This window comes from Haliotis rufescens, unplaced genomic scaffold (assembly GCF_023055435.1).
Source record: "Haliotis rufescens isolate VD_foot unplaced genomic scaffold, xgHalRufe1.0.p SCAF_12, whole genome shotgun sequence".
NCBI classification, from domain to species: domain Eukaryota; kingdom Metazoa; phylum Mollusca; class Gastropoda; order Lepetellida; family Haliotidae; genus Haliotis; species Haliotis rufescens.
Window position 1 is genome coordinate 41,673,500 of NW_025963802.1, and position 15,658 is coordinate 41,689,157.

Here is a 15,658-nt window from a genome sequence, read left to right on the forward strand (position 1 = left end):
CATTTCTGGTGTCCCCCGCCGTGATATTGCTAGAAACGGCGTAAAACCAAACTCACTCACTCACTCACTTTGATCGGAAATCGCCCACAACGTATACATTTCGGATCTGTTAGAAACATGAGACAGAAAAAATAAATGGGCTTCCATCACGACAGGCCAATAACGTTTACTGATCTTTACTCACCGAACCTGGAATGGATAAAGCACTTCTGATTTCAACGAATGGGAATCATTTCCGTCAGCCAATACCGAGGGCATTATTCACCCGTTCTTTGTTGCTGAGTGCGGCGTTAAACAACAAACAAACATTATTAATATTTGATGTGGCTAAGAAACTTCGTTAAGACGGAATTAAACCAATGAAAAAAAGAACGTTCATTTTCTCCAGTACAAGTCAACACAATGATTAGTGTCAAACTAGAGTGTACGAGTAATAATCTTGACTTTCCAAGTGTGCAAATAAAGGGTTTTCAGTTGAAAAAAAACATCGCACGTACGTTGTCAATCATGACTGACTTCTTCTGAATTGGACTCCTTTAGTAATTCTCCCGGTTGAATTATCAATCTATAATCATGAACTGGCAAATAACCCAGTCGTGTTTACAACTTCGTTATTGGTAATAATCTAATAAACACCTCAGCGAAGTTTATGAGACATGATTATAATCATCTTGACAACAAAGACGACCACCTTCAGTAAACCCGCTGATACACAAACACTTTTCATGTTTCTCATTGATAAGGTCCGGCCTATACAGTGTTCACAATGGTATGTATATAGATTATTGCAAGAGGGTACTAATACAACCATTGTTTGAAGCCACAATCGCCACACCTTAGTGGTCAACACAAGGTCGTGACACATGTTCCCTTGACATTCGTATTGTATTGTATTGTACCCGTGTCATGTTCAACAACTGGACACACAGGTACTGTGTCGTTATGAGTAATTGTTGTCGAGAACCTATCATGGGAACTCTAATACCATCTGGTTTCTTCAAATAATTAAAGATTCTGGGTTGGAATAAGTTCCCAAGCAACGTATGCTTGTTTGTTTGTTGCTTAACGCCGCACTCAGCAATATTCCAGCTATATGACGGCGGTCTGTAAATAATCAAGTCAGGACCAGACAACCGAGTGATTAACATCATGAGCATCGATCCACACAATTGGATACGATGACATGTTCAACCTTTTAAATAATTGAGTCTGGACCAACAGATCTCGACTAAGTGGCACTACAATTGAAAAGGTACACCTTCATTAATGACAACTTTAATTTGATTCTAACACTGTTCGCAAGCTGAATAACGGCGTAAAACACTACATTGAAACGTCGCTAAGTGCGATAAACCGGAAGTTATCCATAAGTTAACGTTTTCTTATTTATTCACCAACTTCTAGAATGTAACAAATGTTATGTTTGGGGTAACACTTTCATTGAAAAGTACAGATTCTCGTAAATGTTTTGGGTTAGTTCCGTCCGGGATTTAAACCCACACCGAGTGAGACACATAGTAGCCAGCACACAAAATCCGCGATCTAACCCGCTCAGCCGAGGCTTCCACAAAAATGAAAGTTCCACAACTTGTAATCTAGATCACGTACTTAGTGTACCCCTCTGATAAGTGTAAATTGGCACGGCTCCCATGGCCGAAAGCTATGAATACACGGTGCCGTTTAGAAAGTGGTCAAGTATGACAACTGTTATATGTGGGATAACACTTTCTTGGTAAAGTTTGTTTGTTTGTTGTTTTACGCCACACTCAGCAATATTCAAGCTATATGACGGCTGTCTGTAAATAATCGAGTCTGGACCAGACAATCCAGTGATTGATACCATGAGCATCGATCCACGCAATGGGGATCGATGACATGCTTCAACCAAGTCAGCGAGCCTGACCACCCAATCCCATTAGTCGCCTCCTACGACAAGTATAGTCACCTTCTACGGCAGTAAAGTACGAGAATCTGTACTTAACAAAGAAAGTGTTATCCCAAATATAACAGTTGTTACATTTGACCACTCTCTAAATGGCATTGTGTGTTCACCACGGGTGAGTTATAAATTCATGTTTATTATTTTTGCAATAGTTCATCAAATATTGTTATTATTCAATTCCTGTTTGGATATTGACAAAGAGATTGTACTTAAAATGAATCATGTTGAATATTTTCTTTAAAAATAATTTTAAAAACCACCAAGTCGTAACAAAGAACAAAATGTCATATAATGGTTAGATCGTAACAATCCCATGCATTCAAGTATACTGAAAGAACCCTCAGTGAAGGTAAACCCTATAATCCCCACGCCATGATCTTGCATGAACCTACAGCATTAGAAAACAACGCACCAGTCATAGATCGAGTGTGGGGAATCCCCCGACTCAAATTCAAGTAGTGTGTATCGTTTAACCACATACACTAGACTAACATAAGACTTGAGTGAATAAAAACAGTGTCACTCAAATACAGCTCTATAAAAAAAACACGACGAAGCAGGGGCTATATGGGTTATGAAAAAAAAGGAAATTTAATCTTAGAACTTGGTTAATGCACGTGTTGAGTATCAACACGATGTGCTTCAATCTGGACCTTGGTGTTGTCATACTGAAAGCAGTGATGGATCCTTCTGAAAATAACAATACACGTAATATCTAAATACGGTGCCAAATGACAAAAACAAATACCTTCGTTTTGTTAAACTTGTGTTAATAGTTCCCACAAAAAAAAACAAAAAAATATTCTCAAAATACAAAATGTTACAGTCGATCTCAACAGGCCTTGCCTCAACACAAGTTCCAGTTAATCAGTAGTGAGTGAGTTGTTTTAACGCCGCTTTTAACAGTATTCAAGTCGGCGTGTCAGCTTAATGTGGGAGGAAAGCACGAAGTGATGCAGGTCTCAGACGTTTACCACTTCGGTGAAACCCACGAGCACGGGTATGGAGTAGACAAACCTAGAAACATAATTGGGACGAACCGGGATTCGAACCCACTATCATAGGTTTCTGGCGTGCCCAAGGGACGCAACTCTGCACAGCGAATCGCTGCGCCTTAGATGACTGGGCCACCCGTGCCCCCACTTGATCAGTAGATCTGGGTCTCTGAGTGGCATGTCAGTCATACGAAGGTAACGTTTCTCAATCTTGTTTATGCTGTGAAACACTGGTTTGTCTGGTCCAGACTCGGTTATTGGCGGGTCAACACGATAAAGGTGAAAATCTAACTCGCTTAAAATTAGCCTCCAAATCTGGATCTTATTCCGGCAAAACACGGTCTTGAGGTGTGAAAAGGGACAGGTCATTTTCGGAAAGACGAGGAAGCGCAATCTTGCATCAACGACAGCTCATAACCTGTCCACAAGACCACGAATTTAAACAAATAAAACTGTCCTCGATGTTGTTGTTTTTTGTTTGTTGTGTAACGCCGCTCTCCAGATAAATTACGTCGGACGTAAATAATCAAGTCTGGACCAGACAACCCAGTGATTGACATCATGAGCATCGACCCACGCAATTACGACACGATGATGTGTTCAACCAAGTCAACGAGCCTGACCACGCGATCCATTTCGTCACCTCTTAGGAGTAGCGTAGTTTTCCGGGGCTCTATTCTTACATGGAACCCCCACGGGTTCCGATCCAATCTAAAATCACGATTGGTTGGTTGGTTGGTTGGTTGGTTGGTTTGTTGTTTAACACCACACTCAGCAATATTCCAGCTATATGACGGCGGTCTGTAAATAATCGAGTCCGGACCAGACAATCCAGTGATTAATATCATAAGCATCGATCGACGCTATTGGGATCGATGACATGCATCAACCAAGTCAGCGAACCTGACCACCCACTCCTACGACAAGCATAGTCGCCTTTTACGGCTAGCATGGGTTGCTGAAGACCTATTCTTACCCGGGCCTTCACGGGCCACGAACCTGAATAAAAAAGTAATTACTTAAAATATTGGACGGATGTTTTATTACGGGAATGTAAACAGTTATACGTCTGTCTTTACAACCTCAAGCGCATACTGCTAACACAATCTCTTTAAAATCAGATCTTAGTTCTCGCTATCGCTAAACAAAGATCTGAGGACACCCCATTAGGGGTCACGTCAGAACGACCTTTCATCCGACCAATCAGAGCGTCGCTTACCAGATCATGAAAGTGATAGTCGGAATGTGATTTCTCATCATGCAGCCTCGAAAACTTTAAAACGGGGTATTCCAAACGATAGTTAGGGCTTAATGACTGAATCCATACAATCTAGACCATATATTAGCCATTCCAGAATGTTCTTTTGTTCAGGTTTCAAATTTTTAAACGAGAATTTGTCAAAATATGTGTCGAAGCGTAGTCGCCAATTTGAAATTAGTGCCGTAAAGCTCGAGAAAGCTGCCTCCTGATTGGCTATGTCGACTTCTTGTCAGTAATTCCATTGGTCGGTTAGAGTTCGCGAAAGGTCGGTCTGACGTGACCCGTAATGGGATGTCCTCAGATCTTTGTTTAGCGGCAGCGAGAACTAAGATCTGATTTTAATGAGATTGGCTGCTAACACCTACCATGGTCGTCCCCAGGGCAGGAGAAGCTATACTTCTTGTCGAAATCTGCCGAAATGAATGCTTCTGAATGGAAATTGACCAACATTCGGTATAATTCTACAGTGGATTGTCTCAGATGACTTATCCCTTAAGGAAAAAGAGGATTATCAATCTATAATGTAACTTTTCAAAATAGACACACACTGACATACACTTTAAACTGGATGTACAAAAGCCGGAATTATTATACATGTTCAAATCCATTAATGTTTTCAGGTTATATATAAATCAGACCAAAGGACACTGGCATCTAAACTGTGATAATAATATTGATACCAATGTTAATGAATGTACATAGCGTCTAAATTCTCTCAAACAGGTGTGCAAACAGTAGCGATTTAGCAATACTCCAGCAATATCAAGGCGAGGAACACCAGAAATGGGCTTCACACAATGTACCCATGAGGGGAATCGAACCTTATAATGAACTTTAAATCTTGTCTTCGATGTGACGAGCGAACACTTTAACCACCAGGCCACCACACCACACAAGCGCTATTTATAGATATGCTCTAACGTTCTGGTACAGAAAGAAGTGCCCAATAAATGACTATTCACTGAGGGGTCAGTACTGTATCAGATTGCACTGTGACACAGGAATGTCCAAGGCGGATTGTTGTTACATCTGAGTCAACAAACCTTTGTATCTGTCTCAAAAATGTTCTACTTCATCATAAATAAGGATGAAGGTGCCCCCCTTCATCCACAAGTCATTTCACGATACGAACAGAGAAACACTGTCATTGCCAAAACACACAACCTGGTACGGTTGCTATGACAATCGATGCTGAGGCTCCATTTGAATCACCCGATGGTGCACCATGCTATCCAGTGTGCCGTGTCTGGAGGTCCTACACGTTGATGAATAACACTGTTCACGTGTTTGTCTCATTCGAAAAATACATCATCATCCCGTCTGTTCTGTGGGTCCCAGTCGTACCATCTCTCCACGTCCCTGGGTCTGTAGCTGGGATTCCTTGCCTCATGCTCGTGTTTCGACGGGGTGCGGAAGGACCGGGGGTAGTCAGCATCATCCGCGTACCCCTGGGGTTTGGCGTAGATGTGGTACTCCCCCTTATCCGATGTTATCCGAATGTCAGTTTTGGGATACTTCCCGTACGTTGCTTTTAACTCTCGTTTCATGAAATCCGGTAAACTTGTAAAATCTCTCGAAGACCTTTTCAGATGCACTGTCACAAGCCGACCAAACTCCAGCACCCCTTCCATGTAGAAACTCTCGTCCGTTATGTGATGAGCCATTGGTGGCGGGGGTATGGGTGGTGGAGGAGGGGGTGGGGGTACATAGTACGGGCTCTGTACCCCAGGGTAGGGGTTATAGTACGTGGGTTGAACAGACCCTCCCCTCACCTCCCCGTAAGGTCCATATGTGTAAAAACGTGGATCTGGGTGATGGCTATACGCCGGAACTGTTTGAGCTTGTCGCGGTGCTTGGCTGATTCCAAAATACGCCGGTATGGGTGGAGCATGTCCGCTTGGTAGGTTCGGGTACGGGTACGGGGGTATGTGGTTGTAACGGCTGTAGTCTGGCTGTGGAGCCGTGTACCCGGTTCGCCCGAACGTCGGATGAGCTCGTGGGTTGTCGTCCTGTAACGATCCAACCATTCGGTTAGGGTTGAAGACTTCTAGAGCGGGAACCTCCAAAATAGGGCGCTGTCCGAATCGGGAACTGACAACCGGATCCGCCATAGCTCAACCGGAACCGGAAGTGGAAGTAGTGTTTTGTAGAACCCGTGAACAGTTTCTTGTATCACTCAATGGCGGAAGTGGCAACTTAAACTCCTCGCCACCTTCTATGTATTTACGTATTACGTATCTCTGTCGAAGATGCTATCCAAAACGTTTCATTTTAACCCAAAACATGTTCATTTGTCACACACCATCCATGAAGGCACACAGCTGACCATCCCCTGTGAGTCTTGCAACGAGTACCTGGAAATATGGTTTAAATAACGGTTTAGAAGCAATAACAAACTTATATATTTCAAAGCTATGATGGTAATAAAATAGCATAGTTGATTATATGGGTTCTCATAGCAGTAATCCAAATATGGCATTCTTGTTGTGATCAACATGTAATGCCGCACTCAGAAATGTTCCAGCCATATGACGGCGACCTGTAAATAATCGACACTGGACAAACCAGTGATTGGTATTGTTATCAATCACACAAGTCACCGATCCAAATTCATCACCTCGAAGACAAGCAATAGAGTATACTGAATCTACATGGCGTAGTAATAGACGGAGTCTGAATGAGCATGGAAATCGAAAATTCAGTTAAAACAGCCGTATTTAACAGTTCTTGAATAACAATATTAGATGGGGAGCAATTTAGGGGCGGGTGGTTTCCATTCGTCACCACTCGCCCCTTTCCGTAACCTGCTATTCGGCTTGTCCCGGAATAACACGAGTTGGTCACGAATGGGGTGGTTTCATGGGAAGCAGGAACATGCAAACATGAAGAAGAGTAAGCTCTTAGATCGAAATGTAAAATTTGCAATAAATACACGCCGTCCTCCTAACCTTAACACTTTATTTCGAATATTTTACTTAGCGTGAACCCGTGAAGATCTGGGTTAGAATAGGTCTTCAGCAACCCATGCTTGCCATAAAAGGCGACTACGCTTGTCATAAGAGGCGACTAACGGGATCGCGTGGTCAGGCGTGACATGGTTGATGCATGTCATCGTATCCCAATTGCGTAGATCGATGCTCATGATGTCAATCATTGGCTTGTCTTGTCCAGACTCGATTATTTAAATCATATCCATCATCCAGCTGGAATATTTCTGAGCGCGTCGTTTACCAACAAACAAACAAAACAACAAACTTAGCGAGACCTTCCTCCTTTTCATTGTGACATTGTTAATTCCCTTCCGCAGAAGTTGCTACAGATCAGATTCAAGAATGTTAACCGTCAGTAGTGTCTAAAAGCCCACCCTTCAATACCCAGCAATCACCCCAACCTATCAATCAAGTCAGGGTACTGCCTATTCAGGGGCCCCGCGCCGCGAGACAGTGGAACAATGCGAGAAGAATGTCATTCTCAAACACTTGTACACTCTATGTCCTTGTCTCTGTGTACAACAATGGTATCCAGTAGTGTTCGGGCGTTTATTGACAGCCAATATCGACTTCTATATATCCTGAATTCCCTGCACTGCATAGGGACAGTGTGACGGGTTAAAGCTAACGGTAAACTAGATCACTGGCCCAGAGATAAGCCAAGACTGATTCAGCGTGTGTGTTTAAGGGAATTTACTTAATAGCTTGAGCGTGAGGTCTGCAGTATGACGGTATCTGATGTAGTGGTGTCGGTATTCATACATCTTTGATAGGCGTTTAGATGTTGAATATGCAGATATGAGTCTTATGTATGAATAACCCTTCTTGATTGTTTGTAACGTTCCGGGGTCACTGTATGTTAACTCACATACACTCAGAATATAGTCACCTGATGAAACGACCTGAAGAAGCCCCGAAGGGTCGATGCAAACAACCAATAAGTTGTAATCCATATAAAGTCCTTATTATTATTATATGCACACTGACTCGTGTCATTCGCCCTGATTCATTTGAAAGGTGTTCTCCATATTATGATGGCTGTCAGCCACGTAAGGACCTTAAGTTGCAGTGTTTCGGCGACTGTTTTCAATCAACCAACGTTCGTAAGTATATGGTCTAATCCACTTTTGAAGTGTATGCTTTCTTTTGGCGTTAATTTATATTCAGCCAAAGGTTACGGCCTAGGGAAGCCATAATTGGTTATACAGATGCCGTATTACGTCACCCCAAGAAAAGACACAACCAGAGAGGGGGCACGGGTGGCCCAGTCGTCTAAGGCGCCGCGATTCGCTGTGCACAGTTGCGCCCCTTGGGCACGCCAGAAACCTATGATTGTGGGTTCGAATCCCGGTTCGTGGAAATAGTGTTTCTAGGTTTGTCAGCACCATACCCGTGCTCGTGGGTTTCACCGAAGTGGTAAATGTCTGAGACCTGCATCACTTCTGGCTCTCCTCCCACATTAAGCTGACACGCCGTGATATAACTGGAATACTGTTAAAAGCGGCGTTAAACCCACCTTCACTCACTCACTCACTCACTCATAATTGGTTTTACAGATGCCATATTACGTCACTCCAAGACATGACACAACTAGGTGCCATATAGTTGCCAGAGAGGCCGTACCTAGTTGTAATACCAAAGTCCAGGAAATCAAACTAATCAATAGTTAAGACGATATGTCCAATGATACGTCATCCGGTGCTGTAATAAGCATACCTGACTTGTTGTTAAATTAGATAAATGACGTCAAAGATTAATTACTTATTGACATAATTGGTAGTTAAGATACATCACTATTCAAGTTCCATATAACACTTATATTAGGCCATGTAACTGGCGTGTTATTTCGTCCTTACCTTCAACCTGAGATAGGCCCAAACACTGTCACTGTGTATTCGCCATAACATAGCTACACGCGGACTCAAAGAAAACTAGCGGAATACCTTATTCTAGGTCTCCTACCTGTAATTAAAAGTATTAGGCTCACACCTGAGCATCCAGTAAAGTCCAGGTGTTCTGACTGACCCCCTCCCCCGATCTTGATAAGGGGGTGACGATATCCGACGTGATATACACGGGGTAATACGGGTATCCACAACAACGTCTCAGTGTCTACTCATGGCCGTCCTCAGAATACAGTCACTCCCACTCAGGAGGGCACTTTCAATAAGGGTGAGGCCCTCGTTCTGAGGACCTCGTTCTACAGTCCGGGTTTCATTAACGCGAGGTCGTCAATCTCATACGTCCAAATAAAGGGTATTTTTTAACACATAAAAAAGTCACGTTGAATGAATTTTAGAGGATGATGTTTTGCGGGATGGCGATAAACCCTTCCTGTTTAGAAAATGAGTGATGAAGATAAGTTATATATGTTGATATGATTCATATATTTTGAATATAGTCCAGAATGTACCATAAATGTAAGTTTAAAAAAAACTATATTAAAAAAATAATAATTTGATAGAATGTAAGTTTCTTTTGTTTTCTTTTTTTGTTGTATAAACATAAACAATGTGTGTGTATGTGTATGTATGTGTTTGTGTGTGTGTGTTTGTCTGTATGTTTGTGTATGTGCGTGCGTGCGTGCGTGTGTGTGTGTGTGTGTTTAAGTGTGTGTGTGTTTAAGTGTGTTTAAGTGTGTGTGTTTAAGTGTGTGTGTGTGTGTGTGTTTAAGTGTGTGTGTGTGTGTGTTTAAGTGTGTGTGTGTGTGTGTGTGTGTGTGTGTGTGTGTGTGTGTGTGTGTGTGTGTGTGTGTGTGTGTGTGTGTGTGTGTGTGTGTGTGTGTGTGTGTGTGTGTGTGTGTGTGTGTGTGTAGATGTGTATATACACCGAGCAATTTATGATTTCCCAAATCAAACACAATGTCTCAGTTCCACAAAAGTCTCCTCAAACAACCACTCATAATTAAATGGGCGACAAACCGTGCAGCACAGTGTCCATTAAGAACGTATTGCACGAGCACTTTAAAGAAATTTACCTCACGTCTGACGATGTTTCATGTTATTTTGCCTTCATATTCTTGGCTTTTGACCAAAAAATTACGTATGGCAAGAAGTAATTTGATCTGGCTTAGATTTTATTCAGCCAGTAAATATATGCATCATAAACATTTGACTAACAACTTCACAGTATAGCTGCTTATACCTGTATCCTGGCAACATCTAAACTACAGATTCAGACATACGAGCCAGGCATCTGGTTGCTCAGTGGAACCTTACAACAATCAGCTTAAAAAAGTCTCTGTCGATATATCTCCCGAGTGCCTGAACGTTGTCTTCGCCCAAGTCCTTATATACTGCCGGGCAAAAGAAAGATTACACTTGAATATAGGATTTGACAAAAAAATACAAACGTTATCAAACGTTACTAAGCTGAAAACATTCGCCGAAACACTGCATAGTTAAGACCCATAACACAACTTGGATACCCGTATCACTTACAGTAAACTACGGTTTTTGGTATAACGCGGCCGGGGATCGAACCCCGGATCTTCCGCTCTCCGGACAGACGTTCTACCTCTAGACCACGGAGGCGCTCTATTACAAAGACACTAACTAATACATGGTACAGAGACACTAACACGCGTTATAGTCTGTCTTATTTCTGTGCAGTATAACGAGACAAAAAAAACGGGTCCACATGTCTAAGGCTCCATAGTTCGCTGTGCAGAATTGCCTCCCTTAGTCTTGCCAGAATCCGATGCTCGCGGGTTCGAGTCCCAGTTTCGCCCTGATAATTGTTATTGTGTCAACACCATCCCCGTGTTCATGGATTTCACCAAAGTGTTAAACATCTTAGACCTCGAGTTTTCTACCCGCATCAAGGTGACACGCTGTGATATAACTGAAACACTGTTCAAAGCGGCGTAAAACTAAACTCACTCACTGTCTCTGATGTGTTTCTCGCGGTCTCTGTTAATCATGCGTTCATAAATTGGAGCCAAGTCATACTTCCAAGGCTTCTACACCAATCTGACACCGTGATGTAATTGAATTGCAGGTCAAAAGGTGTAAAACTCAACTCACTGACCAATGTATATTTGTAGTGCCCTGTATAGTATAACTCTAATATCGCCCCCTCCCGTAATAACCGATCTACAGTCGGACCGCCCTGAGAGTACCCTTATTCCTGTCACATTTCCCCGTGACGTGTTCCCCCTCTCATTGTGTATGGAGAAAGGGCAGAATTGACTGTGCTGTGTGGTCGACGAGGGAATGAGTCTGATCATGTCGAACATACCCGATCTCACTTGCTGTCAGTTTCTACCAGGCCTCGACCATAGCGTTGAGTGACTAGGTGAACTAAGTGGACATCGTGGGGGGGGGGGGGGGGGGTCGGGTAGCCTAGTGGTTAAAGCGTTCGCTCGTCACGCCGAAGACCCGGGTTCGATTCCCGACATGTGTACAATGTGTGAAGCCCATTTCTGGTGTCCCCCGCCGTGATATTGCTGGAATATTGCTAAAAGTGGCGTAAACCCATACTCATTCACTCCTTCACTCACTCACTATATGACGGCGGTCTGTAAATATACAAGTCTGGAGCAGACAATCCAGTGATTGACATCATGAGTATTGATCCACAAAATTGGGATACGATGACATTCATCAACCACGTCAACGAGCCCGACCGTCCGATCCCTTTAGTCGCCTCTTACAAAAAGCATGGGTTGCTGAAGACCTATTCCAACCCGGATCTTCGCTAGTGTTATGTAGAATAGAGATGTCAGTTTTCCGAATGCAGATTACGTTCACCGAACTTGAACAGATGTGAGTTTTACAAATACAGATGTAAGTTTTACAAATACAGATATAAGTTTTACAGATATAGATGTAAGTTTACGAATACAGATGTGGTATTTACGAATACAGATGTGAGGTTTTCAAATACAAATGTATGTTTTACGTATACAGATGTGAGTGTTACGGATACAGATATGTATTACGACTACAGAAGTGAATTTTACGTATACAGATGTGAGTTTTACGAATACAAGTGTAAGTTTTACGAATACAGAAGTAAAGTTTACGAATAGCAGTAGTAATAGAAGTAGCAGCAATAGTAGTAGTAGTAGTAGTAGTAGTAATAGTAGTAGTAGTAGTAGTAGCAGCAGTAGTAGCAGTAGTAGCAGCAGATTCATTTACATAACGTGCTGATATGTGTCATAGGAACCATTCTCTTCCATACCCAGTTTCTAAATGAAACAGTCGTTGTGTCATCTCTTAAATAGGAGGGGGTCAGGGGTCAGCAAGTTATTGATCTCATACATTCAATACATTTGCACGCCGTGCAATAGGCGTTCTGTACTTCCATACGTCAGGGAGACGTTTACACGGACCGGCGTTTGCTGTACAGAACTGCCGAATAGAAGAAATCTACCGCACTCGGATATAGTTTGTAATTATCATTATGTGATTAAAGGTTGGCGCAACATAATTATAAGAAGTGACGCAATCGATACGAACTCGTGAATACCTAAACTTGAACTATGTCAATCATGTATTTGAGGACAGAAACACGCATGTAATTATGTCCACAAAACACAAATGTTTTCGGTAATACACTCTTCCCAAAAGAGTGAACATAGGAGTCAAATGCTTATTTTATGTTGTCATCATAATTATAGCTTGCTATACTAATATACGATACGCTGGGCTCCGGCTCTTCATATAATATGTATTGTTGACGATGCGTTGAGGGTGCCCGGAACCAGTTTATAAATAATCCAACATTTTGGCTGTTAATGTCAGTTCATGTGTGTCGACATCTAAATGCAAGAAGATAGTAGTCGACATATGAAAGCAAGAAGGTAATATCTGACAGGGATACAAGACGATAATAGTCGACATAGGAAAGCAAGAAGGTAATATTTTACAGGGAAACAAGACGATAATAGTCGACATATGAAAGCAAGAAGGTAATATTTGACAGGGATACAAGACGATAATAGTCGACATATGAAAGCAAGAAGGTAATATTTGACAGGGAAACAAAAAGATAATAGTCGGCACATGAATGCAAGATGGTCACAGTCGACATATGAATACATAATGGTAATAGTCGACATATGAATGTTAGATTGTAACAGTCGACATATGGATACAAGAAGGTAACAGTCGATATATGGATAGACTATTCTAGTATTCGACATATAGATACATGACAGTAGTAGTCGACATTTGAATAAAAGATGGTAATAGTCGACATATAAATACGAGATGGTGTTCATTGACATACAAGTATGAATTCGTTATGATAACAGTTAATATATGAATAAAGAATGCTATCAGTTGAGCTGTAAGTTAGGCTTATGGGTATGAAACCCTTTACATTCATTGTAATGGTCTCCGCGGACTGAAACAATATTTTTGTGGACCGGGACCCGTGTCTAATGTAAGGGAGATAACTCGTGACATCACGTGCCTCGCTCAGCACTCTTGTTCTCCACGAGTGAAAACAGCATCGGACAATTCTGGTGTTTGATAAGTTTACACCTTGGCTCACGAAAGTTATGTGATCTAGTGCACCCTAATAATTACTCGTTATTCTGACAGTACGGCTCTTCACCTGTGGCACTAACTACATCTTCTGAATCATGCGCCAGGGCGGTATGGTAGCCTGGTGGTCAAAGCGTTCGTTCGTTCACGCCGAAAATCCGGGTTCGAATTCCCACATGGGTACAATGTGTGAAGCCCATTTCTAGTGTCCCTCGTCGTGATATAGCTGGAATAGTGCTGAAGACGGCGTAAAACCGCTGTAATAACATGAAAGGCGTCGTTTCGTCTGATAATGAGGAGCCACGGGTGGCCCAGTCGTCTAAGGCGCCGCGATTCGCTGTGCAGAGTTGCGTCCCTTGGGCACGCCAGAAACCTATGATTGTGAACTATTAATCACAATATAGATCTGATTATCGATCACATCGTCCTGATTGGGCGCCCCCATTTTTTGTGAAGCAAACGCAAGTGATACGAGAGGTGTAATCTGATTGGTCCATAGGAGAGGCTTAGAAGGGACATTACTGGTAATAGCCACTGGTGGCGCTACGATCGAACCCAGTAATTCCAGCCTAGTTCGGCAAGGGTGGAAACTGGACTTTTAAAGTCAGTTAACTCTCTTGCCTCGGGGGGATGATGTGTTGGCTGCATATACTGTTTGCTCTTTAATACTATCAAGGCGTTCTTGTATAAGTATATAAAATATCAACAATTTGTACAACAGACTTTTAGGGTTATTGAATGAATTGGGTTTAATAAATATAATAATATGGATATAATAAAATTGTCACTGGTATATCACCGCTTGTCACATGCATGAAAGAGAGGGTGATAGTAGCGTCCAATGGATGTGTTTCAGGACTGATATGTGTCTGATGAATGTCTGTCAGACATTATTGTGTCTCACAGATGTGTATCACACATTGTTAGGTGTCTCGTGGATGTGTGTGGAATGTCCAAATCCCTGTTATCTTTCAGGAGTGAGTGAGTATGGTTTTACGCCGCTTTTAGCACTATTCCAGCAATATCACAGCGGGGGTGAGTTAAGATTTAACGTCACATCGGCAGTATCTCAGCCATATAGTGACGATCACAGCGGGGGACACAAGAAATGGTCTTCACTCAGTGTACACATGTGGGGGAATCGAACCCGGGCCTTCGGAATGAGGAGCGAACGCTTTATCCACTAGGCTGCCCCACCGCCCCCAAAATGTATTGAACAATATTGAACCTTTCTTTCAGGAGGTGAAAAGAAACCCAAATACAGCACTTCGCAAACATATACTCTTGGTGGTGAAACTCACAAGGACGGGCACGGTACTTCCACACCAGGCATCATAATCAGGGCGTCGGGGATTCGAACCCAACACTACTGCGTCCAGACACCTGTGCCCCCTGACGTGACGCATTGAATGAAATGGAGTCATGTGTTGATGTACACCGATGACTGTTTCATGTGGCCTACTGTGCTTTTCAAAAGACCCGTGAAGATCCGGTATAGAACAGGTCTTCAGCAATCCATGCTTGCCGTAATGCGACGGGGCTTGTCGTAAGGGACGACTAACGGGATCGGGTTGTCAGGCTCGCTGACTTGGTTGATGCATGTCTTCGCATCCCAATTGCGTGGACTGACGCTCATCATCTCAATCACTGGATTGTCTGGTCCAGACTCGATTAATTACAAACCGCCGTCATATAACTTGAATATTGCTGAGTGCGGCGTTAAACAACAAACAAACAAACAAATCGGGAAATGTACCACATGTGTAGTTTAAGGCTCGTGTCGAAGTATGTGTCATTAGGCTGGTCATTACCAGTGATCTTACCAACCTCAGACACGCGGGTCAGGCCGATGGAGGAGTGACTTTACCGTGTATTACAAATCGATGACGCATGAGAAATGGTAGATGTTCTATGAAGTCGTATAAAATCCCCAACCTCCACTTGTGTCAAGCTCCTTACAGCGATAGTCGGTTCAC

The 15,658-nt window shown here is 42.6% G+C and overlaps 1 protein-coding gene across 3 annotated transcripts; it reads right to left on the reverse strand.

Annotated features, from left to right (window-relative positions):
- Positions 1-4,428: 4,428 nt before the first annotated feature.
- Positions 4,429-9,321, reverse strand: LOC124113906. 3 transcript variants are annotated; one of them, XM_046474392.2, is made up of 2 exons: positions 9,178-9,321; positions 4,429-6,552 (listed from the first exon to the last, which is right to left on the reverse strand). In XM_046474392.2, the coding sequence occupies exon 2, from the start codon at positions 6,307-6,309 to the stop codon at positions 5,491-5,493; it is 819 nt and encodes a 272-aa protein (XP_046330348.1). In that variant the 5' UTR covers positions 6,310-6,552; positions 9,178-9,321; the 3' UTR covers positions 4,429-5,490. The 3 variants fall into 3 exon arrangements, with proteins under 3 accessions (XP_046330348.1, XP_046330347.1, XP_046330349.1); XM_046474391.2 differs by having other exon boundaries at positions 9,151-9,321; XM_046474393.2 differs by lacking the exon at positions 9,178-9,321 and adding an exon at positions 9,045-9,133.
- Positions 9,322-15,658: the final 6,337 nt, after the last annotated feature.

Coding starts and splice junctions, on each gene's coding strand:
- LOC124113906 (XM_046474392.2), bottom strand. CDS start 6,309: ATGGCGGATCCGGTTGTCAGTTCCCGATTCGGACAGCGCCCTATTTTG.